This window comes from Lissotriton helveticus, chromosome 7 (genome assembly GCF_964261635.1).
Source record: "Lissotriton helveticus chromosome 7, aLisHel1.1, whole genome shotgun sequence".
NCBI lineage: Eukaryota > Metazoa > Chordata > Amphibia > Caudata > Salamandridae > Lissotriton > Lissotriton helveticus.
In genome coordinates, this window is record NC_136068.1 from 73,964,646 (window position 1) to 73,991,977 (window position 27,332).

At 48.6% G+C, this 27,332-nt stretch overlaps 1 protein-coding gene across 1 annotated transcript; it reads left to right on the forward strand.

Moving 5' to 3' along the window:
- The first annotated feature begins 15,635 nt into the window (after positions 1-15,635).
- Positions 15,636-26,638, forward strand: LOC144766619 (acrosin-binding protein-like). The gene is made up of 3 exons (XM_078650403.1): positions 15,636-15,785; positions 15,909-15,995; positions 25,790-26,638. Exons 1-3 carry the CDS (start codon positions 15,651-15,653, stop codon positions 25,928-25,930), a joined length of 363 nt encoding a protein of 120 aa, XP_078506529.1. The 5' UTR covers positions 15,636-15,650; the 3' UTR covers positions 25,931-26,638.
- The last annotated feature ends 694 nt before the right edge of the window (positions 26,639-27,332 follow it).

The window sequence follows — 27,332 nt, forward strand, 5'->3', positions numbered from 1 at the left end:
TTTGGGGTATTTTTAGGGGTGCAAGGAAGTGGTTGACCTGTTTCTGACTGTCCTGGTCAGGGCTTATGTATATTGTTGTGTAGTGGACCTGGAAGAGCCGCAGGATATCTGCCTGGGATGTGGCAACCCTGCAAGCAGGGCCCATGTTCTCAGTAATTGGTTATGTGTCCTGCTTGTGACAGGCAAGCCAGGTGAGAAGTGCCCCTGATCTGTCCCCCTCCCTATGCTGTATCTTCGTAGACCTGCTAATCCTTTCGCATAAGCCGTCTTGGCTTCCACGACTCGGGCTGGGGGTCACAGAGCCCGCGTCTGCTGCCTTGGTCACGGCAGCTTGCTCTTGTTCAGCTTTCTGCAAGTTTCGGTCAAGTGTGCTGCGGACTCCCGCTATCTGCCTGATGCATGCCTCTCTGATGACTATCTTGAAGGCAGCAAACACAAGGAGCTGATGGAGGAGTGCTGAAACTTTTCAGACACTCACCCACAGTCACAGATCTGGGTTGAATCTAATATCGTTCTTTAGCTCACTTTGCCACCCCAGTTCAGACACAGCTATATGCAAATCATTGTTGACGCTGTGCCTCATGGGAACAGTCCAGCCTGAACTGCCAAGCCATGTCTTCCCTGGACCAGAAACAAGCATCCTGGGACCGGTTTCGGACTAACAGCTCTCATCAGCCAGGCTAGCCTGAATCCAGTGGCAAAGTGATCAAGGGACCTACGTCTGGGCATCCCACTCCAGTGTCCTGGTGGATGCCGTATTGGCATTATTTGCAACATATTCTTCAATACTGTTTGTTTTATCGTGGCGGAACACTGGGTCTTCCAAGCATTCTCACTGCAGTTTCCAGGTGGGGACAAGTGGGTGGGGTGGTCGCCATTGGAGGGTTAGAAGATGCAAGTCGAGATCGGAGACCACACGTCCCAGGTTATCTACTTGCTGGGCCATGGGGAGTATTGTCGGCGAGCATAGAAACCGGTCGAGGGGTACCCGTAGATTATGGAGTATCGAGTGGAAGGAATACCGCCTAGAGATTGGGTTTCTGTTCCGCCATACGTCTATTAAAGACCAATGCTGTGCCCATGACTAGCATCCAGCGGGACACTGACTGGGGTGTGAAAGGTCACCAAACCACTCCTGGAGCAGACAGCGATGGGGAGCCTCCGGTCAGTGCACTGCTCAACTCCGGAGAGCTGAATCTCCAACCAGGACATGATCTCTTCTCGCCCAAATGCTGTTGAACACGGGGCCAAGCATGCATGATGGAAGGCCCGTATTGAAGGACTACTGAGCCACCTTAATGCTAAAGACCCTAATACTCCCAACCACTCTTATCTCCTAGGAGGTGCCACCTCGACGAAGCTCGCAGCTGCCACACTGGTGGACACAGAAAGCCGAAAAGACTCACCCGGAGCTAACAGCAGTAACCTGTCTTCCATCACAAATGATCGACATCACCAGATCGCTCCTGGTGACACGTAAGGAAGTGATCCGGCCACGCCACTGGATACATCATGGGGCGCCTACGTCATACAGCAGGATCGCAGACACCAGCCCCGGAACGGCGGTCACTTCCGATTGTCTCCAATCAGGCCCCAGCAGCCGAGACAACTGCTTTTCAGTCTATGTCCGACAAGCTGGATAAATTACTAGCAGCAATTGAAGACTCACAGGCCACAATGGAGGATAAGTTAGGGCCCTGTACTCGGACCCAAGCCTGTTGCGAGATGTCCAGCGTAAGCTAGCTGATAAAGTAGCGGATGTTGAGAAGGCCCTCGCCACCCTTCAGCCGTTAGGTAAGTCACAGCAGGAAGCCATGCAGGACCTTAAAACCTGTATCAACAGGCTGGAGGAGAGGGCAGAGGACTTAGAAGGGTGGTCTCGACGAAGCAATATCCGCGTGATCAACCTGCCAGAAGGGGCTGAAGGATCCAACCCGGTGAAGTTCATATAGACATGGCTCAAATCATTCACCCCAGATTCCGATCTCACGCCCTTTTCAGTGGAGAGAGCCCACAGGGTTCCGGCTCAATGACCTTCCCCAGGGATGTCCCCATGACCACTGCTCCTGAAGTTGCTTAAACTTTCGGGACAGGGACCCAGTGCTGAGAGCGGCCAGACACCATGGGCCACTTCAGGTGAAAGACAAATGAGTGATGGTCTTCCCAGACTATTCTAGGGTGGTGCAGCGACAGCGGGCCTCCTTCCTGGGGGCAAAACGGATGCTCCACCTGAATGGGGTCTAATACTGGCTTCATTGTTCTTTGTGGACCCGAAGGCAGTATTTGACTGGATCTACCTCCACGCTCTGGACGATCCTCCCTGGGACATAGCCCCTAACATACAGGAACCACAATGCAGGAGCCAAAGAGGAAAAAGAACCTCCCAGCGACGGGGACCGAAACACCAGAGCTAAGTAGCTTCCCACAACCTCGAATAATAGATAGCTGAACGATGAAGAGCTCTCCAACCAGCCGCAAATAGGATCCAGCCTTGGAAAGCTCGGACAGGGAGGATGACCCCCACATTTTCTCATCCAAAGAGGATTCCATGGACACAAGCATCTCCTGAGTGCACTCAGTGACCCCTCACCTCGTGACCCCCAAACAGCAGATACACTAATTTGAGGGAACATGATATCTAGGTTCACAATCCCCTCCTTTCTTCCTCACCCTCTCCCAACGGGGTCCCCACCGTGCCCATGCCCGGAAAAACAGGTTGAGACCTTACTACCACTAGTCGCTTCATAGCTATCTTCCTAAGTACAACACTACACTTGGTAACATGGACCACTATGGGCAACGGACCAGCACCCCTAGAAACGAAGTCCCCCCCCCCCAATACACTAGAACTTTAGCTCCATGCATAGTTTGGAAGTATCGCCAGTTGTGATAGGTCCGCAGTGTTGGGACCTGGTTCCCCTCAAAATGTTTGAATTTCTTCCCAGTTATCCCCCATCCCCACAAATGTAATTCCACCCTGGGCGAGCATTGTCATCTGACAGCATTACAGGAGAGGGGACCGGGGCGGGATCAGTGCAAGATACCCCCTACCCATTCCCCCACCCCAGAGCCACTCTGACATGCCAACGACCGCAGACCCTAGTATCTTGTCTAAATTTTCGGGGAATGCACACAGTGAAAAAAGGTATGCGGTTAATTCCTACACCAAACGCCAGAAAGCACAGATAATACAGGAGACGCACCTCACAAAGGCCGAATTGGAACAAGTGCAAAAGCGCTGATGCAGCCCTTTCTGTGCTACTACATACTCCGCATTTGCGCGTGGATCGCTGATTTGGCTCGGGCAGGGGATCCCGTTTAAGGAAACCCGCAGGGCGATGGACAAAGAGGGGCGGTATGCCCTCATAAAAGGGCTCCTGGATGGACAGCCCCTACTTCTTAGTAGCATTTAAGCCCCGAACATTGACTAAGGTAAGTTCTGGGACTCTTATCGACCGCCAAGCCTCAGGCGGTGGGGGTGCTCCCCAGCTGGACTGCAGGTGGTGGATGGGAGACGGACCTGATCTCTTTCCTTTCTCCTGGTATTGACCGAGTGTCACGCTGTCCAGGCTTCCTGGGCCGCACATCGGTGCGTCTCCAACCCCAGCAATAGGTGACTCATGGCTCTCCAGTCCGCCTCACACTGCGTCTCCTTCGCCATCTGCAGTTGTTCCTGGAGCCCGGCCTGGGTCAGATTCTGGGAGGCTTTGGGGATTCCTGGGGGGCCCAGTCGGCCCTCAGCCGGAGAGCCGTCATGTAGGCCTCTCTGCTGGCCCTAGGTGTTCACCAATGGCCGTAGGGTGTCCTGTGGCAGTTCTGGCCTCCCATTCCTCTCCACCGCTAAGCCCCCGCCTCTCCTCACCTCGTTCTTCCTGCCGGCAGCGGATAGGGCACAGTGCTGGGCCTGGGATAGAGTTGCGCTCTGTTCCGAGCCGGCAGTTCACGGCTCTTGTCTACGGCCCTCTGTCCGCTGTCCATGATGGTCGCCATTTTGGGGGAGCAGCCGCGAGGCCGAGGCCCTTCGAATCTTATGGTGTAGCCCCTTCTCGCTCTCGCAGGTAGTCTCTAGTTATGTGTTGGGCATCCGGTAGCTGTCAGAAGCAGTTACCTGTCTCTGTTGGACCCCACCGATAAAGATGATTGCTGATTATGCAGGCTGGTGTACAAAGCTCTACTCAGGCACGTCAGCCATCTTAGCTGGCTTGATTACGCCCCAGGCTCTCATGCCCTCTTGATAATACTGGTCCTGGTGCTCTTAGCCTTTCTTGTCCTCCTGTTTCTGGTCCTCCACCTTGTCCTGTTGGCCTTCCTGGTTTTGGTCCTCCTGATCATGGTCCTATAGCCCTGGTTCTCCTAGACTAACCCTCTTTGTTCTGGTTCCCCTAGCCCTGTTTCTCCACCTGATCATTGTCCACTGAGCCATAGTACTCTTGGCCCATTTGGTCCTTCTGGCCTGGCTATCCATGTCCTGCTCTAAATCTCATTCCTCCAGGCCCACTTCATTTCCTGGCCTCCTTACACGACACTTGACACTTCTCCTTTTCCTCCTCCTAGTCTTCTTTGTCTTGATCTTGGGCCCATTTGCCTAGTCATTATAAGAAGTTTAAGAGGTGCACACAATGAAGTCAGAGATACCAAAAAGTTCAAAGATTTTCAAAAATCCTCGTTTTTTTCCTTAATGGATTCTTTATTTTCTCTTTCGAGATATGCAGGCACAGCCAACGCGTTTCATTCCCTATTACTGCCTTGGGAATTTCATCAGGGCATTGGAATGGATCATCCAAATCCGATGGTCCAGGGTGTAGTCACACCCTCGATATCAGTGCTGGAATGGTGTTTTGTCAATGATATTGACCCTCGTTTTCTGTTGATAAGCAGTCCTTATTGCAAAGGAGATTTGGTATGGAGATTGGATGGCCTCTGTCGGTAATGTCCGTCCTCCCCGCCAAGGTGAGACAATCTCAAGATTGGAACCATTAACAAAACGATCCAGTTGGTGAACGAAATTCGGTGTAAGAAAGGGGATTGTCTGTATCGGTTATCAGCCAGCATCCATCAGCGTTGCCGTAATAAACTCGGAATACGGAGCCTGTGATAAGGTCTCCGCAGTCTTCTGCTCCTCCACTCGGATTAGTTGAAGCTTCAACTAATGCTGAAGAGCGAGAGGGACATGGAGGGCAAAAAGAGAGCGCACTGTAAATGTAGTCCTGAAGCACACCCATTATTTTTTCTCATTTAGTAGTAAGTTCTGTTAGTTTTATCCAGTTTGGCGTGCAGCACTCGGGTTTCGTGCCCCGTTCCTTTGGCACTCTGACATGAACACATGAGAAATTTGTGACCCGCTGTTTGCGGGCCGGCTCGAGTTGCACAGCCATATGCACTTTGGTATGTAAATTAATCACCATCAACCATAATTTATCCAATATTTGTCCATTTTATTCCATTTTTTCAAAAGTTTATCCTTCACGTCAAAAGATACAAAATTCTTCAATTTTATGCTTTTTGTTTATTCCATGATTGCCCATTCAGGCTTAAACATGAACAATTCAGAATTACGAGTCCTTCAAGTATTCCCAATGGTATCACACCCTATGCATTTCGGTTTTCAAACCTTCGTAGGGGGTATCTGTGATTTAAAAAAAGAATATTTTCAGTCACGTCTATTAAGCATTACCTTTTTGTAGGAATCATGTTTCCGGCCAAAGTCATCGAGAAGACCGTCAACAAGCAACTAGCCGCCTTCCTCGAGACGAACGGCTCCCTCGACCTCTCGCAGTCTGGCTTCCGGGCCAACCACAGCACCGAGACCGCCCTGATCGCAGCCACAGACGACATCCGAGCCCTGCTCGACAACGGAGAAACAGCGGCCCTCATCCTCCTGGACCTCTCCGCGGCCTTCGACACTGTCTGCCACCGCACCCTAGTACAGCGCCTCAGCAACGTCGGAATCCAAGAGAAGGCACTGGAGTGGATCACCTCCTTCCTCACCGGAAGGACACAGAGTCCGCCTCCCCCCGTTCAGATCCGAGGCCACCAAAGTCATCTGCGGCGTTCCTCAAGGCTCCTCGCTCAGCCCAACTCTCTTCAACGTCTACATGAGCCCCCTCGCAGCCATCGCACGCCAGCACAACCTGAACATCATCTCCTACGCCGACGACACCCAGCTGATCCTCTCCCTCACTAACGACCCCGCCACCGCCAGAGCCAACCTGCACGAAGGGATGACAGAAGTAGCCAAATGGATGTCGAACAGCCGCCTGAAACTGAACTCAGACAAGACGGAAGTCCTCATCCTGGGATCCTCACCCTCCGCCTGGGACGACTCCTGGTGGCCCCCCGCCCTGCGCAGCGCACCCAAACCAACTGACCACGCACGCAACCTGGGCTTCATCCTGGACTCCTCCCTCTCCATGACCAGACAAGTCAACGCCGTCTCCTCGTCGTGCTTCCACATCCTGCGAATGCTACGCAAGATCTTCCGATGGATCCCCACCGAGACCAGGAAGACGGTCACCCAGGCCCTCGTCACCAGCCGTCTGGACTACGGCAACTCCCTCTACGCCGGAACCACCGCCAAACTCCAGAAGAGACTCCAGTGGATCCAGAACACCTCAGCACGACTCATCCTGGACATCCCCCGCCGCAGCCACATCTCCGGACACCTGAGAGACCTGCCCTGGCTCCCGGTCAACAAGAGAATCACCTTCCGGCTCCTCACCCACGCACACAAAGCCCTACACAACCAAGGACCAGGATACCTCAACAGCCGCCTCAACTTCTACGCTCCCACGCGCCAGCTTCGATCAACCAGCCACGCCCTCGCCGCCGTCCCCCGCATCCGAAGAGCCACCACAGGAGGAAGGTCCTTCTCCTACCTGGCCGCCAAGACTTGGAACTCCCTTCCGACCCACCTCCGCCTGACCCAGGACCACCTCGCCTTCAGGAAGCAGCTCAAGACCTGGCTATTCGAGCAGTAGCGGACCCCCCCCCCAGCGCCTTGAGACCCTCCGGGTGAGTAGTGCGCTATACAAATGCTCTGATTGATTGATTGATTGAACTATATGCACTAGACATCATGCAAATTATATGCACTCCTGTTTACACCCTCATTTCTACCGTAAGTGAACTCGACACAACATAATCTTAAAACAAAACATCTTCATCCTAGATAACGACAACCGTTACTTTCTCATCCCTGATTCCCCCAAAAATATAATCACAGTGCTTTAAATCTTCCGTTCCTATGTGCGTTTACTTCAACCTTTTGTTCCAAAAATAAACAGTGCATTCGTACTAACCCCGTTAAACAAAAACTGTCAGTGAACTCGAACCTCCCAGTTACCCATAATTATAAACCACCCGATCCTTTTCCTCATCCTCAATCAAATATTTGTCCTAAACTCCGTGCATACCTGATATCACCATCTCATTCATCTTGCTTCACATACGCGTGAACCCTCCATTTGTTTGCGCTTCGTGTTTAAGGCCCGATTTTTAAACTAGCGTGTCCCACCCCACCTGTATAGCAATGATTGGTCCAATATCACGTGTCCTCATGACTCCTCCCCCTCTCAATCACCAACCCCTGTATCCCTTAAAGTGTTCGCTACTAAATCAACGTTTCACTTGTGCATATATACATGGTAGCTGATCGAACATTCGTTAACGTTTTAGATGACACAATAGTGCAAGAGAAACAGTCCTTCGATGTCAATGACATGTTAATGCCTCAGAATTAATGCCTATGATCTATGAGTCCTCCGTGACGGAAAGTTTGTTGGACTTCTTTTGACGTGAACATATTACGCTCTTTTGCTTTTCTTCAATTTTGTTCGGCGGGGTGCTGTTCACGGGTTGAAACGGCTTTATATACAACGCACTGTAAATGTAGTCCTGAAGCACACCCATTATTTTTTCTCATTTAGTAGCAAGTTCTGTTAGTTTTATCCAGTTTGGGGAATCAGGGATGAGAAAGTAACGGTTGTCGTTATCTAGGATGAAGATGTTTTGTTTTAAGATTATGTTGTGTCGAGTTCACTTACGGTAGAAATGAGGGTGTAAACAGGAGTGCATATAATTTACATGATGTCTAGTGCATATAGTTTACATGATTCCTACAAAAAGGTAATGCTTAATAGACGTGACTGAAAATATTCTTTTTTTAAATCACAGATACCCCCGACGAAGGTTTGAAAACCGAAATGCATAGGGTGTGATACCATTGGGAATACTTGAAGGACTCGTAATTCTGAATTGTTCATGTTTAAGCCTGAATGGGCAATCATGGAATAAACAAAAAGCATAAAATTGAAGAATTTTGTATCTTTTGACGTGAAGGATAAACTTTTGAAAAAATGGAATAAAATGGACAAATATTGGATAAATTATGGTTGATGGTGATTAATTTACATACCAAGGGGAGGAGCCTAGCTCGCGGCCGTGATGGTGGCCCTTTAGCTCGGCTCCCGCAGCCCTCCGTCCTGATTGACTATCCTGTCTTCTATCCTGTCCGAGGACGACACATCTTTTGGGGCATTGAAACATAACGGCTTGTTTGTACTTACCATCCGACCCCGGGGTCTCGGTGTGCAGTGGCTCCGGAGTTGTGGCCTCCGAGGGATCGGGGCCTCTGCGAGACTTGGACCGGGACCTGGCCGGCGGGATCCGACGGCTCTCGGCCCCGGCCGAGAGCGAGAACCAGTGTTGGGAGCCGATGTGCGAAGATCCCGGCGATCCTGACCCGGGCCTGCCCTGGTGGCCGAGCGGCCGACGTGGGTGAGAGGCCCCGGGACCTGATTCTGTGAAGGGGTCTCCCTCCGCCGCTGCTTGGTCCGGCGGCCCTGGTCCTCGGGGCCCGGACTCCGCTTGTTTGGGGCACCGGAGCTGGTGCTGGCGGAGACCCGTTTTGGGCGGATATCCTTTTGGCATCGAGGCCGCCCTTGCTGGGACCCCCGGAGCTTGTAAAGTCCTACATTTGAGAACTGTTATTTCCGGGGGTCTTGGTGGGCGGCGATTGGGCTGATTCACGAAATGGCGGCCGACCCTCTGGAACGAGAATCACCCTGTGGCGGCAGGCCCGTGTTGCCTAATCGTGTGGGGAGCGGCTCTGGTGGACGTGAGCCGACGGTCAGAGATATCCTGGAAGCCCTGAGATCCCTACACGCTTCCCTGGCCCTGGGAGTCTCGGTGGGTCCGCCGCGATCTGCCGCCATTTTGGGCGGCCATTTCTTCTTGTCGCCCTCTTGTTTCGATGACTTCATTGCCTCGCCCCCCTCGATTGACTTGAGTGTCTCCGCCACTGATCGAAGATCGTGTAGTGCACCGGTGACTTTGGGGCGCCCCGCTTTTCATGGTTCGGACCCCGGGGACTTGGATGCTGTACTGCGACCATGTTCGACATTGTTGCCTGAAACTATTGGTGGACTGCCTCCTGTGCTTGCTTCGAAGACTTTGCCTGTGTCTATAACTGGGGCCACCTCGCCCGATCCAGTGGCGCAACTGAACTCCTGTTTTACACTGATCGTGCTGCGATTGTTGATGCATCTACACTTTCGGTTCGGACTATTGCTCCCTTGTGGATCTATCTACCCCCCACGTAGCTATGTTAGTCACCATTCCACTCGACTATATGCTGATTTCGTATTTAGTATGTGGTTTTACATTGCCATGTGGTGGGTGGGATTTGTTGCTCGAAAGGGTTGGGGGTGAAATGTACGACTTCTGTTTGATTCCCGGTATACGATTTAGTAGCATCATTGTTTTTAATCGTAGAAAGGTGGGCGGTCCCCTTCTCTTAATGTTTTATAGCGCGTGATGGGGTGTCGTCCTGGTCTGTTTTTGACTGTGGGGTGTGGCGTCGTTAATCCTCCTGATAGGTTTCGGCTGTCTTTCTCCCCGATCGCCATACCCCCACTTGGGCCGCTACTCCTTTTGTCTCCTGTCTTCCTGCCACGGGGGGCCTGGGTCGGCGTGTCTTCTTCCTTTCGTTTTTCTTATTTCTTCATTTCCCTTTTTATTGTCTTATTTTGTCTTCCCTCCGTTTTCCCTTCCCTTCCCCCTCCCCTTCCCTACCTCGTTCCCCCCCCCCTTTTTCCTCTCGGTGTCCTAGAAGTTATTATGACGAGCTGGTTTTGGTTTTTTGTCTTTCCGATCCCTCTGTTCTGGCTTGGTAGTGTCTTGGGTGGCGGGCATGTTACGAGAAGAATGCTCAGGGGCTGATTGTGTCTCACATATCCTGATTTCTTGAATGCATTGTATTATCCCCCCCGATCTTCTGGCCCCATGCCCCCTTATTAATGTTGCAGTTGATTACGGGATATCGGATGCCTCCGTATTGAAAGTGCGCCTGTCATACGTCTTCTCCCCATATTAAAAAATTAAGCCTTATTTACTCCTGTGTTTTAGCCCTTTGGTTCCTGAATTTTTTCTCCCCCCTTTTATGATTGTACGGCCTCTGCTTTGTATTGATTGATTATGTGATATTTGCCTGGTGACTCCTGATTGTTTTGTACATTGCGGCCGGCCGGCTGGGTTGTAGGCCTTGACTTGTCTCTCCTTTTTGATGTCAATAAAGGTTTTAAAAAATAAATAAATAAATAAAAATAATTTACATACCAAAGTGCATATCGCTGTGCAACTCGAGCCGGCCCGTAAACAGCGGGTCACAAATTTCTCATGTGGGCAAAAAGAGAGCCCATTAGTAACCTCTCTGAAAACCTCTTTTTATGTATGGCTTAACCACTTCGGCGCTGATGACGAGCTCAGCTCGTCATCAGTTGCGCCGCTCGCACGCTGATGACGAGCTGAGCTCGTCATGTAACGCGGCTTTTTGAAAAAAGCCACGCAGCGCGAAAATAGCCGCAGCGCGCATGCGGTTAACAGCACAGCTGTCTGCAGACGTATTGTTACCTATTGTATAAAACATACATAGAGTGGGCTGTAGCTCGACCAAGCGAATATTACCCACTCACCTCATGTTATAAGCTACTTCAAGTATCATTCCGCCTACACGAAGTAATTTCATTGGAATGCATAAGAAACTATTTTACACCTAAAAACCATACTCCATCATCACAGTGTTTGTCCCATTTAGTTCTTTTTTGCTACTTTTTTCCAACTTTTGCAAATCCATTAGTATACGCTCTAACATAAGCAGGACCCAGATGAAACACTGGGGAGTGTAGATCAAGAGAGGGCACTGGTGAGAGATCAAAGCAAGCTGCCATAGAAGGAGCTAAGGCTTGATCTCTAGAACAAAGTAGCCACAGCAAATCAGGGGCCAGATGTAGGTCGGTCGGTAACGGCCGAAAATCGGTATTTTCGGCCGTTACCGACCAGTATTTTAGAAATGGTATGTAGGGCCACATATTTTACAGAATCTGTAAATTTACTGATCGGTAAATTTACCGATTCTGTAAAATACCGAATCGGTATTTCTACCGATTCGGTAAATTTGATATGTAGGTGGGACTCTTCTGAGTCCCACAAGCCTTACCGATTCGGTATTTTAGCATCAAATTCAATTTGATGTTAAAATACCGATTCCGGTGTGCATGCACATGTGTGCATGCACACCTATGCCATATGACAGGCAGACCTGCCCTTAGGGCAGGTATGCCTGCCACATGGCACCCGAGCCTCTTTTGGGGGTGCCAGAGGGTGTCAAAGTGACACCCCCTACACCCTTGTGTAATTCGGTATTTACCGATTCGGTAAATACCGAATCGTAATGCCCATTCATTCCTATGGGCTTCAAAGCCCATAGGAATGAATGGGCATTACCGGTCGGTATTTACCGAATCGGTAAATACAGATTTTTACCGATTCGGTAAAATAAACATCTGGATGCTCCTACATGTCCCCCCTTCTTATTTACCGATTCTTAATTACCGAATCGGTAAAATTCGGTAATTAAGAATCGGTAAATAAGTCCTACCTACATCGGGCCCTAAGTCTCAAGGACTACAACAAGAAGCGCAGCTCATGAGCCATCTGTTGTTAGAGCTCAGGGATATGTCTCTTGGGTTAAACATTGGAGCAAAAAGCATTCCACTCCACCAAACTGGACCATTTGCAGACCGAGATAGTGCTGGGAGCTTACAGTGGTTTGCAGGACCTGTTGCTGTGGTCTTGCACCAGAGGGGGGTTGCGCAAAGGCCTCCTACTGAAGATTTTGGGCCTTGTTTTAACACGTGAACAACTTTGACCATTGCGTACTATGGGTTATCGACACTCACGAAATGTCCTGAGTAAGAAAAAGATTCACACCAACAATTCATTAAAGAGTACATTGCTGCCATGACCCAAAAATATATCAAGATCAACTTACAATCCCACCCTAATGGAGAGGTGAAATGCTTCCGAAAGACACTCAACAAGGTTATGCAACTAGCGGAGGACCACAATGTCTTCATTGAAAGAGTGATTTATGCATTTTTTACGAAGTTTATACCTATAGCCTAAGTTTAGACTTAAATTCTACGTTTAGACCTGAAGTCTAACTTTAGACTTCAGGGCTAAAGTTAGACTTCAGGTCTAAAGTTAGACTTTAGTTTAAAAATTTGACTTTAGGTTTAAAATTAGACTTCAGGTCTAAAGTTAGAGTTCAAGCCAGATGTAGGTAGGCTTTTACCGGCCGGTAACGGCCGACTTCGGCCTTTACCGACTGGTAAATGGCTTTTCTGTATGTAGGGGCACTATTTTACAGAATCGGTAAATTTACCGATTCGGTAAATTTACCGATTCTGTAAAATACCGAATCAGTATTTTTACCGATTCGGTAAATCTGATATGTAGGTGGGACTCTTCAGAGTCCCAAAAGCCTTACCGAATCGGTATTTTACCATCAAATCCAATTCAATGGTAAAATACCGATTCCGGTGTGCATGCACATGTGTGCATGCACACCTATGCCATATGACAGGCAGACCTGCCCTTAGGGCATGTATGCTTGCCACATGGCACCCGAGCCTCTTTTGGGGGGGACAGAGGGTGTCAAAGTGACACCCCCTGCACCCTTGTGAAATTCGGTATTTATCGATTCGGTAAATACCGAATCGGTAATGCCCATTCATTCCTATGGGCTTCAAAGCCCATAGGAATGAATGGGCATTACTGATCAGTATTTACCAAATCGGTAAATACCGAATTTCTCCGATTCGGTATTCCAGCACATCTGGAATATCTACATACCCACCCTTCTGATTTACCGATTCTTAATTACCGAATCGGTAAAATTCGGTAATTAAGAATCGGCACCCGAGCCTCTTTTGGGGGGGACAGAGGGTGTCAAAGTGACACCCCCTGCACCCTTGTGAAATTCGGTATTTATCGATTCGGTAAATACCGAATCGGTAATGCCCATTCATTCCTATGGGCTTCAAAGCCCATAGGAATGAATGGGCATTACTGATCAGTATTTACCAAATCGGTAAATACCGAATTTCTCCGATTCGGTATTCCAGCACATCTGGAATATCTACATACCCACCCCTCTGATTTACCGATTCTTAATTACCGAATCGGTAAAATTCGGTAATTAAGAATCGGTAAATCAATCCTACCTACATCTGGCCCATAATTTAGGTCTAAACTTAAAGTCTAAGTTTATCTTTGTGAATCGGGAAGCGAGTCTTCCCTGTCCACCCCTTTTTAGGTCTCGTGACCTACAATGCGCGCAAGCGCATTGAGGGATCGAGAATTCAAGTGCTCAAAATCCTCATGAAACCACCAGCTTTTTGCTGGCGTTTTCATGAAGTTCACGTGGCCACAGGCACGCGCTTTTGGGCCATAAACTAGCATTTCTCCTCCCCCTCCCCAGCCAGCTTCCCCCAGGCCATAGAAGCACTCCTCCCACACCAGCACCTCCCCTCTCTCTCCCCGCAAACACAGCCTTGCCCTAGCAGCACTCCTCCCACACCAGCACCTCCCCCCTCCCACACCAGCACCTCCCCTCTCTCTCTCCCAAACACAGCCTTGCCCTAGCAGCACTCCTCCCACACCAGCACCTCCCCCCTCCCACACCAGCACCTCCCCGCAAACACAGCCTTGCCCTAGCAGCACTCCTCCTCCTACACCAGCACCTCCCCCCTCCCACACCAGCACCTCCCCTCTCTCTCCCCGCAAACACAGCCTTTCTACGAACGGATGCGCTGTGATGGCAACACCCTATGTTTCAACTCACCATGTGTGCTTTTCATCTCATCCTGTTTAAGCATTTTTTTTTATTATAGTTGCTGCTGTTCTTGCTGCCTGATTTTGCTTGTTTAAACATACCCACCTTTAACATTATTTCCCTGCACTTCTCCGCACAGTGCAGTGAGACACGCAGTCACGCCCACCCTCAGTGCAGTGCTCGCAAGGAACCTCAGTGCAAGGCGCCCCCCTCCCTCGGCAGCGCCCAATGTCCCCTCCAGTGTTTGCAAAGACAGTTAACAGTGACGCTGCAATAGCGAGCGGGCCGCAGGCTAGAAACGCAGCCCTGGGCTAGGATAGCAGCTCTTCGGTGAGTGACGCAGTCCCGCTGCCGCCCATGCACAGCTCTCTCTGCCTTGCTCTTCCCGCTTCTGGAAAACAAGCTGCGCAACGTTTTCGCACCACGCCTGCACATTGCTGACTCACCGCCCTCAGGCAGACTTGTAAACACCCACGTGTCTGCGTCAAAACAGTGGCCATCTTGGAACGGCATTAACTGGGCAATAGATGACTTCTCTATTCGCCGTTTTCAAGTTATTATAGGAAGGACTTCCGAGAGGTCAAGTAGAGTAGGTGGTACTCCTTTGACAATATGTAGGTCCTGGGATCTTTTCGGAATGATAACATACAGGCAATCTTTTTAGGGCGCTGCGGCACGTTGTGGTGCATCCATAGTATGAACTTGAAGTAATGTCCATTTTGGAATGGGAAAGTGAGCACCTCAAATCAGTATATAGTGACTTCCAGAGGACGCTAATCTTAGGTCCAAAGCATTCCAAAATGTGGCAGAAAGTTTCGAACACACTCTTGGAGTGGTATTCTGCAGCCAAGCGTGTGACACTTTGAGTAACACTTATCTTTTACTGTCTGAGATACAATTAATGACTTGTACAGTCAAAGAGTTTTTGCAGTTGCAGGTTGTGATGTCGTAAGCTATGTAAGTAGGCATGTTATTATTCCCTACTCCGCCAGGCTGTATTCTTTTCTGTTTCTCGCTGTTAACGCACAGAAAGACATCAGCAGAGGGATTGCATTAGCCAATTGAGTTTCACAATTAAAGTGAGTCTGTTATTTTAAATATAGTTACCGTAAGGTGAACAAGCATTGGAAATGCAATAGGTCTCGCAATTACGCGAGTCTGAACTATTAGCATTGTAAATGATAATGCCCTTTATTTTTGCGTTCTGGTTTTTAGAACATAAATAAAAGGCTTTGTCATTTACAAGGCCTATAGCTTAAATTTGCGTTAAAACGAGACCTATTGCATTGCAAATGCTTGTTCCTAACATTGCTATGCATCCGTTTGTTCCAGCAGCAGGTCGCATGTGGTACTAACAGAAGAGATACTCAAGGCTGATGGAGCAGTTACTGCGAGCAAGCAACTGTTTTCTACACATTCTGATCCTCCATTGCTTTGTTCATAGGCTAATGTCCTCAAGAATAGAAAATTCTATGGAATGAAGTTGTACGCCGGGATGGGGCCAGACTATTGGTGCAGCCAGCTGCAATTTCATGGTTGCATTGGGCCCCACGTCAACAAGTGGTTGAAAAAGGAGTACGCCTACTTCCAGGAAGGGGACTACCCAGACAAGGTTAGTGTTGCTTCCTGCCATTCAAGGTATACCTACACCTTACCCTTCCTGGACCCTTTCTATCTTTCTCCTAATTTTCAACTTAGAATTCTGAATCTTTTCTCTGGTTGTTTATGTCCACAGGTCTGCGACTCAGAGCAATATCAGCACCCAAGCTACTGCTCGTTCAAGCACCACCAGTGCCAACAGCGCAAATTCCATGCCAACAAGGTGAGAGAGGGTGCGGGTGGTGACCGACGGGTTTATGGGAGATAGAGGCCAGATGTAGTAGATAGACAAGCTTTGTAGAAGATAGAAACCTGGGGTGGATCACAGGATCCCGGGTGGGGTCCAGAGACCTTGTGCTTGGTGGAGGGACTATATATGGGATAGATGCCGTGCTCGAAGAGATGGAGCCCCAGGCATACACCAGTGCCTAGATGATGCAACGCTTTTGCCTGGAGCTAGAGAGCTTATGTTCGGGTAGAGACCCTGCTGGAAGTACACGTACTCTACACTGTTTTCCTTTTTCCCGCTTCCACCTTTTCCCTTCCTTTTCTTCTTGTCTCTTTCTTGCTCTGGCTCAAAGTCAGATGGCAAAGTTTTAGTCCCCAAAAATTGAATGACAGTGCCTACTACCTGCAATCACTGGCATAAATTAAGCACTGCAAGGGTGTACTTGTCCCATTGAAGGATTCAATGTGTGCCTAATGGTGATTAGGATGGTGTCTGTTCCCACTAGGAGAGGCAGACAAACTCATTTTGACATCAGACGGAATGAGTGGCACCGAGTGAGAATCGTCTGGAGGATGTTGGCCAGACATGGTAGGTGTTGGCGGGGTGAACCCATGAAGGAGATTCCAAAAATCAGAATGGGGAGAAAGAAGCTGTGATTCATTCAGCTTCCATGTATAGTAGTATTTAATCGAAAGGGCAATGAACCACGTGTCTTGGAACGCCAGGGTCTATAAGTGTTGTAAAAAGGACCGGTTGTATGCTGTAGGTAACAACATTGCATGCCTTTGCCAGGCATTTTTTAGCACGCATGTTTTTACAGCGAATATACCTTTACAACACATGCCAATATTATGCATTGTTATTAGATTTCAAACAATGTATTTGTGGAGGGAGACCCCCCACCCATTCCAACTTACCTTAAATGTGTGGTATTGGCATGCGTTGTAAATGCATATTCGAGGTAAAAAAATGCGTGCTAAAAAATGCTTGTTGTAGAGGCTGTTTCCCCAAAGGAACTTATACACTCTAACTATATAGGTAGTGGTATATCTTGATTCTCCGCTTGATGAAGTCAGGTGAGCATTTTGATCATAGGGTTCTTTTCCACCAGAGTTTCCCGTTCTCCAGGCAGTCAACTTTCCTCCACCTGGACGAAGACCATCTGGTTCTTTGACTGTCGCGATTAATGTGTAAAAATATGTGAAAAAAGTGTAGAGTTAAAAATACCTTGTGTCCTGTAAAGAGCATTTTATTGATCAGGAAGGTAAGGTTAAAAACAGTGCTAGGTGCTGTAGTGGATGTGTAAGTGGTCCATTGCACCTATATAGTATTGTTATCAGGGGTCGACATATTTCAGTCCTTAGGACCGCATGATCGACGGACTTTCATCAGGACAGAAGAAGGAGTGGTGTGGATCTAGGCCGCTGTATAGTAGGTAACTTTAAATCACTCACCTATGTTTGTCACTAAGTTCATAGGCATAGATGCATCAAGGTAAAATCAGTTCACAAAGGGGTAGATTCTCCGAATCTGCCCCTTTGCGACCGGTATTTTTGCATTTGGGATGCATCATCCCAATGCATAGCAGATCTTAATGCAGAGCACAGTTCTGTGGTAGATGGTTCGCTTCTGCACTGACTTGCCTTTTTTTGCTGGAAAGGACCCCATAAAAAGCTGCTCATCCACCCGGTGTTCTGTGGAAGGATCAATTTAAAAACTGAGCTCTCTTTTGTGATTAGAGGGGTAAGGTGGAGCATAGAACATCAGCAAGGTCATAGTTTCACTGACGTGAAACAGCATCACAAATTTGATAGGAATTATTCCCATGTCTGCAGAATCAGTTTGTCTGGATGCCGAAGTGGCACAACGAGCCTGGAGGTCACTCATACACCGTGTCTAGTTTTCGGGTTGTACCACTCATTCATCTGCACCTGGCTAGCCTGAAGGTTTTACTTTGACTGACTCATGTATTGCGCCATTAACGTTTTGAGTCCAATTACATAGTCCACCACATCCTTCTGTACAGACTCTGAGCTTTCTTTCCACCTTTCCCTGACTATGGTGAGTGAACCCCACACCAGGTTTCAATACAGAAGTTCAAAGGGCCTGAAGCCTACCACTTTCTGCGGAATCTCTCAGTAAGCAGACAGGAGAAGATCCCACTTCCTCCTGAGGTTCTCTGGCAGAGTTCCAAGCTTATTCGTCAGTGTTTTGTTGAACAGCTCCACCAAACCATTGATTTGTGGGTGGTATGCTATGGAAAAATGGTATGTCACCCCAGCTTACTCCCACATATCTCTTATGCAAGAGGAGATCAAATTGGTTCCCTTGTCAGAAGTTACCATTTTCAGAAATCCAACCCTAGAAAAGGTCCCCACCTACCACCCATGCAGTCATGCTCCTCAGAGGTACAGCTTCAGGCTACCAGGTGGCCTGATCCACCTCAACCAATATATACTTCTTGCCTGACTGTGAGGAGGGATCAAATTGACCAACTATGTTGAGTTCCGCCTGCTCAAATGGAACACATGAACTGATAGAGGCACTAATGGTGCCCTTTTCCTCCCTCCTGACTTACCACTCATCTGGCAAGCTGAGTAGGTTCCATAGAACATCTCTGTGTTTCTGTGCATCCCTGGCCATTAGAACAGTGAGTCCAACCTATACCAGGTTTTTCTAATGCCCAAGTATCCTGCCAAGGGCACTTTGTGGGCCATTGGCAGGAACGTCCTGTGCATTAACGAAGCCACTAACCTCCTGATTCATCCTGGCTGACGGGAGCTGTCTCAATGACCCATGATGTGGTGGGTGCAAGCATAATGTGAATGACAGTCGAACAGGCCAATGAATGAAGAGCGCTTACTGAGAGTGTGCAGTGTGTTTATTATGTATTTCTTTTTTGGAAAACTTGTGGCTAGAAGGCAGCTTTGTGGAAAAATGCACTGTGACGTAACATGGCACATGAATATTTGGAACAGGTTACAGTTATAAAGTGTGATCAACTGACATGGGATCATTTGTTCAAAGGCGAGTTGAAGATTAGCTCCTGATCTTCTCAGTTCACTTTCCTACACCACCACCACCTCCTCGTCCTTTCATATTCCTCAATTTAAAATACCAGCTGATCAAAAAATCCCACTTAGCCAACATAAAGGGTTCCAGTGTCGACTGGACAAAGCAACAACTATGCAAATTTACTCCTTCAATTTGCACCTTTGTATTAAATCAAGAAACCAGTTTTGCGAATGCTACACAGGTTGGCTTTAGCGTCAAGCCCCAAGTAGAACCTTGTACACAGGCTGCAATTCTCTCCAGGAACTAATATGGCAATGTTGTGTTCAAGTGGCTATACAATTTCAGATAGGGTATGAAGAAAAGGAATTTCTAGAGCAGAAATTGCTTTAAATACATTGAATTTGGCTTTTTTTTGTATAGCACCTATGCCCTGGCTCAGCATTTGCCTGGTTTGAATGGAAACTGTATGGGTGGTATGTACATTCGGATGAGTTTACCTGTGTTATGTCAGTCAGCGCATGCCCATTTCAGGATCAGATGGCAAGGTTGTAGCGTTCAACTACTGTGAATGTTCTAAACTCAGGGCCAGATGCACAAAGGTTCTATTACAAGTATGTGTAACTTACTCTTGTAGCACATCTAACTTATAACTGAATTCATGCAACATTTGGGAATAGGAAAACAGAGATTTTGGCAAAGTTTTAAGTGGAAGATAATTTCCCGGTTGACTTGCATTGAAGTTAAAGCAATTTAATGTGGGTGAATGCTAAAATAAAGCCATTTTTTACTTTAAAATTTGGGCTCAATCACCTGCCTCTAAATAAGCCACGAGTCGCTAAAAGAAAGTAGCAGGTATTTTTTTGTGACTAGGGCCCTCGGAGTTTAACAAAATCTTTTCTCGCAAAAGGCTTCGCACATGGCCAAAGCAAGGATGTATAGATGTCCTTGGCATTCTAAAGAGGGGAAACCCTGTTGAGCATGAAGTAGGAAGTTACTATGTAGGGCACAGGTCGAATTGGAGAAGCTTCAGTGAAATGTGCTTTGGAAGGTACACCTTAGATATTGCCTGATTGAACCGTAGCACTTGAAGACCTGCTTGAAACGAATAGTTTCTTACCTGTCGGTTAACTTTTGCAGCTTGAAGAATTTCTGGATTTACTATGCTGTGCATTATTCCGCCATCTAGTGGTTGGGTCCGGAATTGTAGTATTTCTTCTCTTTTTAGGTTTCGCCTAAGTGAAAGCTGCGCACTGCGCAGCTTTTCGCGCAGGCGAAAACCTAATGAGAATAATATGTGGCTTGGGAATCCGCCCTCTGTTCCATTGGCTAGCTCCATAAATGGAGGCTAGCCATTGGAACAGAGATCTGTCCGTCATGGCCGGACCAGATTCGTGGGCGTTCCCGCGATTTCTTCCCTCTGCACCCTTTTCTGATCGTCATCGCGGCGGTGGGTGGTGTTTATTTATTTTTGTTTTTTTGGGGTCATTCCTCCAGGCCGACCGCCGCCGGAAGAAGTCCAGGTGAGTGCTCCCCTCCCCTCCCGCTGTCTGTGTGCCGTTCCCGCCCCCTCCCGCTGTCCGTGTGCCGTTCCCGCCCCCCTCCCCCCTCCCGCTGTCCGTGTGCCCGTTCCTGCCCCCCTCGCCCCTCTCCCGCTGTCCGTGGACACACCACACGATACTAGCGGTAAACATGGTCCGCGTTTGCTCCCTGGAGCTCTGGCTTTCTCGGTGGTGGAGGAGAAGGACTGCGAGGTTGTCTTCCTTGTCTCTCGCTCTGCCTGGCCTCTGGTTGCTCATTATTCAGAGCGAGGAGAGAGACGCGCACAGTGTGAGTGAGACGGATCCCTCTCAGGTCATCTGCTGCAGCAGCAAGCAGCAGGAGAGGGAAGTGAGAGGAAGATGGCGATCCAACTCCTCCTCCACTGGTGTGCAGACCCTGCGCGAGAAGCCTCGAGCGCACAAAACTTCACCGGCGGCTCCCCTCGCCTCAAAAACAACAACAAAGCACCGGTGAGAAGCTGCGTGGAGCCGCTAAATAAAACCCACAGAGAAAGTAGTAGGAGCAGCAGAGCCCGCCTGAGTGCAGCGGCAGCAGTGGGCGTCCTGTACAAGCTCTTGTAAGTTCCTTGCAATTAACCCCCATCTCCGATTGGTAATTGTGTATTTAAATAAATAAATGCAGCCCGCGCGCTCTGGGAGAGCGAGCGCGGCGGGAGGAGGGCTTTTTAAGTCCAAACGGGAGATGGTTCATCTGGCTGGAGGGGTTTCTCGCTGCTGGTGTTTCATGAGGTGGTTTGTGGGAGGAATTGGTTAACAGAGACTCATAAGCGGGTATAGCGAAAATCCCGTGTGCAGTAGAGCTGCGGGCAGGGGTGGTTTGGTGTGTGCAGTGTGTGTTGTCTCTGTGTGGACTTGGATCTCAAAACACAGTAAGGGACACGGTATAGGAGAACGAGAGAAAAACACTGCCCTGGGAAAAGCTCGGGCTAAGGGTGACCTCTTTTTTTCACAGCCGATTGCATTGCTTGGTTTGGATTTGTCTATTCTTCAGAGGTCCCCCTTCCTCCTCCTCCTTTTCAGAAGTTGTCCTGCAGGGGGAAGGGCTGGATTCTGGGTCGGATTCGCTCCTAGGAGCAGGGAGGAGGGTGTCGCGTTGCTGCTGCTCCAGGCTCTCTGGTGGTGGTGTGTGCGTGTCTGATGAAGGGGCTGCCTGGAAGAGGTGTTTAGGTGTGCTTGATTGGTAATTGTGTATTTAAATAAATAAATGCAGCCCACACGCTCTGGGAGAGCGAGTGCGGCGGGAGGAGGGCTTTTTATGTCCAAACGGGAGATGGTTCATCTGGCTGGGGGGGTTTCTCGCTGCTGGTGTTTCATGAGGTGGTTTGTGGGAGGAATTGGTTAACAGAGACTCATAAGCGGGTATAGCGAAAATCCCGTGTGCAGTAGAGCTGCGGGCAGGGGCGGTTTGGTGTGTGCAGTGTGTGTTGTCTCTGTGTGGACTTGGATCTCAAAACACAGTAAGGGACACGGTATAGGAGAGCGAGAGAAAAACACTGCCCTGGGAAAAGCTCGGGCTAAGGGTGACCTCTTTTTTTCACAGCCGATTGCATTGCTTGGTTTGGATTTGTCTATTCTTCAGAGGTCCCCCTTCCTCCTCCTCCTTTTCAGAAGTTGTCCTGCAGGGGGAAGGGCTGGATTCCGGGTCGGATTCGCTCCTAGGAGCAGGGAGGAGGAGGGTGTCGCATTGCTGCTGCTCCAGGCTCTCTGGTGGTGGTGTGTGCGTGTCTGATGAAGGGGCTGCCTGGAAGAGGTGTTTAGGTGTGCTTGACGTATGTATGTTAAATTAATCAGTTACGTCAGCATTATGGAATAAGTGTGGATTGAGCATTTGGGAACACAAGTGGCAGAAATATGTTGACCCTAAGAGGAAGTAGGGGTTACTAGAGCCCTGGGACTTCCTAATTTTTCCTGTTTTTAATCATACTGGCTGCTAGCCAGATTAAAGTGTTAGGTGTACCAGGCAGGTATTTTTAAAGCTTAACCCTACCCCCACTCAGTACCCTATTCCTTTTCCGCGGCCAACATGGCGAGCACTGTCACCCGCAGAGTAGTGAGTGCAGAGTGAAGAGTGACTAGGGAGTGCTAGGGAGTGCAGAGTGACTAGGGAGTGCTAGGGAGTGCAGAGTGACTGCAGAGTGCTAGGGAGAGCTAGGGAGAGCTAGGGAGTGCTAGGGAGAGCTAGGGAGTGCTAGGGAGTGCAGAGTGACTAGGGAGTGCAGAGTGCAGAGTGCTAGGGTGTGCTAGGGAGTGCTAGGGAGTGCAGAGTGACTGCAGAGTGCTAGGGAGTGCAGAGTGACTGCAGAGTGCTAGGGAGTGCAGAGTGACTGCAGAGTGCTAGGGAGTGCAGAGTGACTGCAGAGTGCTAGGGAGTGCTAGGGAGTGCAGAGTGACTGCAGAGTGCTAGGGAGTGCTAGGGAGTGCAGAGTGACAGCAGAGTGCTAGGGAGTGCTAGGGAGTGCAGAGTGACTGCAGAGTGCTAGGGAGTGCTAGGGAGTGCAGAGTGACTAGGGAGTGCTAGAGAGTGCAGAGTGACTGCAGAGTGCTAGGGAGTGCAGAGTGACTAGGGAGTGCTAGGGAGTGCAGAGTGACTAGGGAGTGCAGAGTGACTAGGGAGTGCTAGGGAGTGCAGAGTGACTAGGGAGTGCTAGGGAGTGCAGAGTGCAGAGGGCTATGGGGTGCAGAGTGCTAGGGAGTGCAGAGTGACTAGGGAGGGCTAGGGAGTGCAGAGTGACTGCAGAGTGCTAGGGGGTGCTGGGGAGTGCAGAGTGACTGCAGAGTGCTAGGGAGTGCTAGGGAGTGCAGAGTGACTGCAGAGTGCTAGGGAGTGCTAGGGAGTGCAGAGTGACTGCAGAGTGCTAGGGAGTGCAGAGTGTCTGCAGAGTGCTAGGGAGTGCTAGGGAGTGCAGAGTGACTAGGGAGTGCTAGAGAGTGCAGAGTGACTGCAGAGTGCCCGGGAGTGCAGAGTGACTGGGGAGTGCTAGGGAGTGCAGAGTGCCTATGGAGTGCTAGGGAGTGCAGAGTGCAGAGGGCTAGGGAGTGCAGAGTGCTAGGGAGTGCAGAGTGACTAGGGAGTGCTAGGGAGTGCAGAGTGACTAGGGAGTGCAGAGTGACTAGGGAGTGCTAGGGAGTGCAGAGTGACTAGGGAGTGCTACGGAGTGCTAGGGACTGCAGAGTGACTGCAGAGGCTAATGGCAATGTAAATGACAATGCCATTTATTTATCTGTTTTCAAAACCAACACATAAATACAAATTTTGTCATTTACAATGCCAATAGCTCTAACTTTTCCAAAGGCGAAACCATTGCATTGTTAAATGCTTGTTTTTCTTTCTGTTGGTGGACGTCGAAGTAGTACGATTTGGTGCCCTTCTGTGACGTCGACGGGCTACCTCCGGAGGCGAAACCATTGCATTGTAAATGCTTGTTTTTCTTTCTGTTGGTGGACGTCGAAGTAGTACGATTTGGTGCCCTTCTGTGACGTCGACGGGCTACCTCCGGAGGCGAAACCATTGCATTGTAAATGCTTGTTTTTCTTTCTGTTGGTGGACGTCGAAGTAGTACGATTTGGTGCCCTTCTGTGACGTCGACGGGCTACCTCCGGAGGCTCCCACCTTTGGTAGCCATCTTCGCATTCTTTTTTTTTCTTCTCCTTATAGTTCTCTTCCTTAGCAGAGAAGGGTGGGTTCGCTAGTGAACCCAGAAAATTCTTCAAGCTGCAAAACAACTCCGACAGGTAACAAACTATTCATTTTGCAGCGTGAATCTTTTCTGGATTCACTATGCTGTGCATTATTGCGCCAACTAGTGGTTGGGTGAGATTGAAATACCAGGATTTCAAGGTAAACATGCAGCAGTACCTGCTGGCTAGCATCCAAAATAAAGTAAAGCCTGCATGTATGTCGATATGATATGGCACAGACTGTCATACTCGGACCTTTAACATATGGAAGGGGAAGCTCGTGAGAGTGTGTGGAAGAGTAGAGTAGAGTTTTTAGGCCCCCTGTAAACATGCTACATCTAACCACCAATCGTTGACTACAGAAGTATAAAGCAAAAAATAACTGTTAGCAAAGACCCCACGTGCCACAGTGTAAGATTTCAGGACTTTGTGTATTATATTTTTTTAACCAAAGGTAGGATTCATTTTGTGTGTTGCTCCTCTAAAGGATTAAGGGAGTGTGAAATAGAAAAGGGGTGACACTCATTCAGAGCAAGTGAGACTTGAGGGTCTCGATTTAAAAAAAAACACAAACTAATTCATACTCGTATGTGTACATACTTGCTGGGTGTAGATTTGAAAATTCCTGGAATGCACAAAGGTTTGCCAGGTTACACCTAGAATAGCGTGGCAGTCAGAAAGTGCAAATCCACCTTCTGACTTTTTTCTGTTTTTCTCCAGGAAGAAATATTTCCTTATAAAGAAAATCGTTCCTGCACACCCTCACCAGTTTAATGGGTGTTCCCTTTCCACCTTGTAAAGGGTCCCTTGTTAGGAATACATTTATGAGATTTTTTCCAGGGTGGAAATCGGTGTGAAAGGGATTTGCAAATAGCCATAAATATATAAGTTGGCAATATGTGTGTGTAAGCAAAACTTAAATATGCAAATAGCTCTGTGAAAGGGGTCCAAGGTGTTTTGAGCAAGGTCTCACCTGGTTCCAGGCATCCAACCATGGACCTTCTGTATGGTTCCGACCGTGAGGAAATTAGGCAGATAGATTAGTGGACATAAACAAGAAAGTTGGGATAGTAACTGGCAACTAAGTAGAGCACGTAATGCTTAATTTGAGCCGGCGTTTTTCAGGGCTCAGCACCGGCACTTAATTGTGAACACAGCGCTTAACTGTCAACACAGCACTTGTGACAGTCTGCCACAAGGTGGCGCTGTCTGGCTAACGTAGAGATTTGGGGGCCTGGAATCATCGATATTGTCACACTTGTAGGAGTGTGATGGTTAGGAGTTGTGTTGTTACTGTCATTGGCACCATTGCAGGTGCAATGTGTGGTGCAAGCTGCAGTGGCCTCCTGACAAGAGCCCTGGCACTCATTATTATTATTTTTTTATTTACAAATTAAGCACTGACACAGCAGAGAGCACTGGATAGAATGAGGCAGTAACACGGGTTTATCATTAAGAAAGGAAGCAATGAGAAATGAGGTAGGAAATTTGTAGGTAAAATGAAATTAGGTTTCACTGTCGCCCTTTCTCGTGCAGGTGTACCGTGTTGGATGCATGAAGGACAGAAAATACAGGATGATTGACGAAGGCTATGAAGAAATTCAAGATTTTCATCGACACATACGTTTAAAAGCTCTGCAGAGGGATAGAGCAAACAATGATGCAGAAATATTTTAAAAAGAGTAAGACGAAAAGGAATGGAGGAAGGAGGGAAAGAATAGAAATGAAAAAGAAAAAAAAAAGACAAAAAATACTTTATTTATACTATAGGAAAAATAACGAATTCAAGTAGAGAAGGAAAAATAGGGAGAAAGGATGTAAGAACGAGAAAGGGAAAGAGGAGAAAAAAATATGATAGAGGAAGAATCATAAAGGTCAAAAACAAAGGGAGAAATTAAAAAGCAGACGAAATAGAAAAAAGAAGAAAAAATAAAAGTGAGGTGTAATACACAATCAGTCAATGAAAGGAATGGAGACAGTGGCGTCACTAGGGTTGGTGTCACCCGGTGCAGGTAACTCATGGTGTCACCCCCTCATAACTTACCGGATGGACCAACTCACCCTCTGCCTGCACCATGTCCCCTCTACCTGCCCCATCTCTCCCTCTGTACGCACCATCTCACCTCCGCCTGCACCATTTCACCCCCTGCCTGCACCATCTTCCCCTCTGCTTGCACCATCTCCCCTCTACCTGCACCATCTCCCCTCTGGTTGCACCACCTCTCCCTGTGTCCACACCATGTCCCCTCCACCTGCACCATCTCTCCCTCTGCCTGCACCATCTCTCCCTCTGCCTGCACCATCTCCCCTCTGCCTGCACCATCTCCCCTCCGCCTGCACCATCACTCCCCTCCGCCTGCAACATCTCTCCCTCTGTCTGCACTATCTCCCCTCCGCCTGCACCATTTCACCCCCTGCCTGCACCATCTTTCCCTCACCCTAAGCCATCTCACCCTCTGTGTGAGAAGTTGGCCTGGTAGGGGATGTTTCCAATTCTGGAACCACCTACTACCTGACCAAACAATCCCTTATCGTGTCTGGTTGTAAGTCAACCTTATTAGACAAGCTATCCTAGGGGTAGCATGGACTAAGCAGCCTAAAGGCTTAACTTAAGAGGTTGTGTTAAGCGAGCTGTTTTACCACATACAATCCTGTAATACCAAATGAAAGGACACCACACAAGTATATATTATAAAAATATATGTGTTTATTACTAAAAACAATCCCCAGTATTCTTTATGAATAAAGGGGCACAAGCGTTAAATCAAAAGCACTGTTTAAACATACAAGTTGCACAATTATGGATGAGGGCGGGTGGCCACTCAAACCATATACTAAACAAGTGGTATAAGAGAGGCCACTCGAACAGTGGTTAGGCCTAGGGCCTAGGGAATCGCTGGGAGCAGTCAGGACAAGCAATGCTGAAGTCGGGAATGGCCCTCGGGATTCGGGAGATGTGCGGAAAGCGCACGCATGCACCAATGTTAACCAATGGTGCGTAAAAGTCATAGAGTTAAAGTTTAAGGACACTTCCGCTGAACCTAGAGGAACAAAACTTAACACACAGACCCTAGAGGTG

Coding starts and splice junctions, on each gene's coding strand:
- LOC144766619 (XM_078650403.1), top strand. CDS start 15,651: ATGAAGTTGTACGCCGGGATGGGGCCAGACTATTGGTGCAGCCAGCTG. Junction 15,786..15,908: donor AAGGGGACTACCCAGACAAG/GTTAGTGTTGCT, acceptor TTATGTCCACAG/GTCTGCGACTCAGAGCAATA. Junction 15,996..25,789: donor GCAAATTCCATGCCAACAAG/GTGAGAGAGGGT, acceptor TTTCTCGTGCAG/GTGTACCGTGTTGGATGCAT.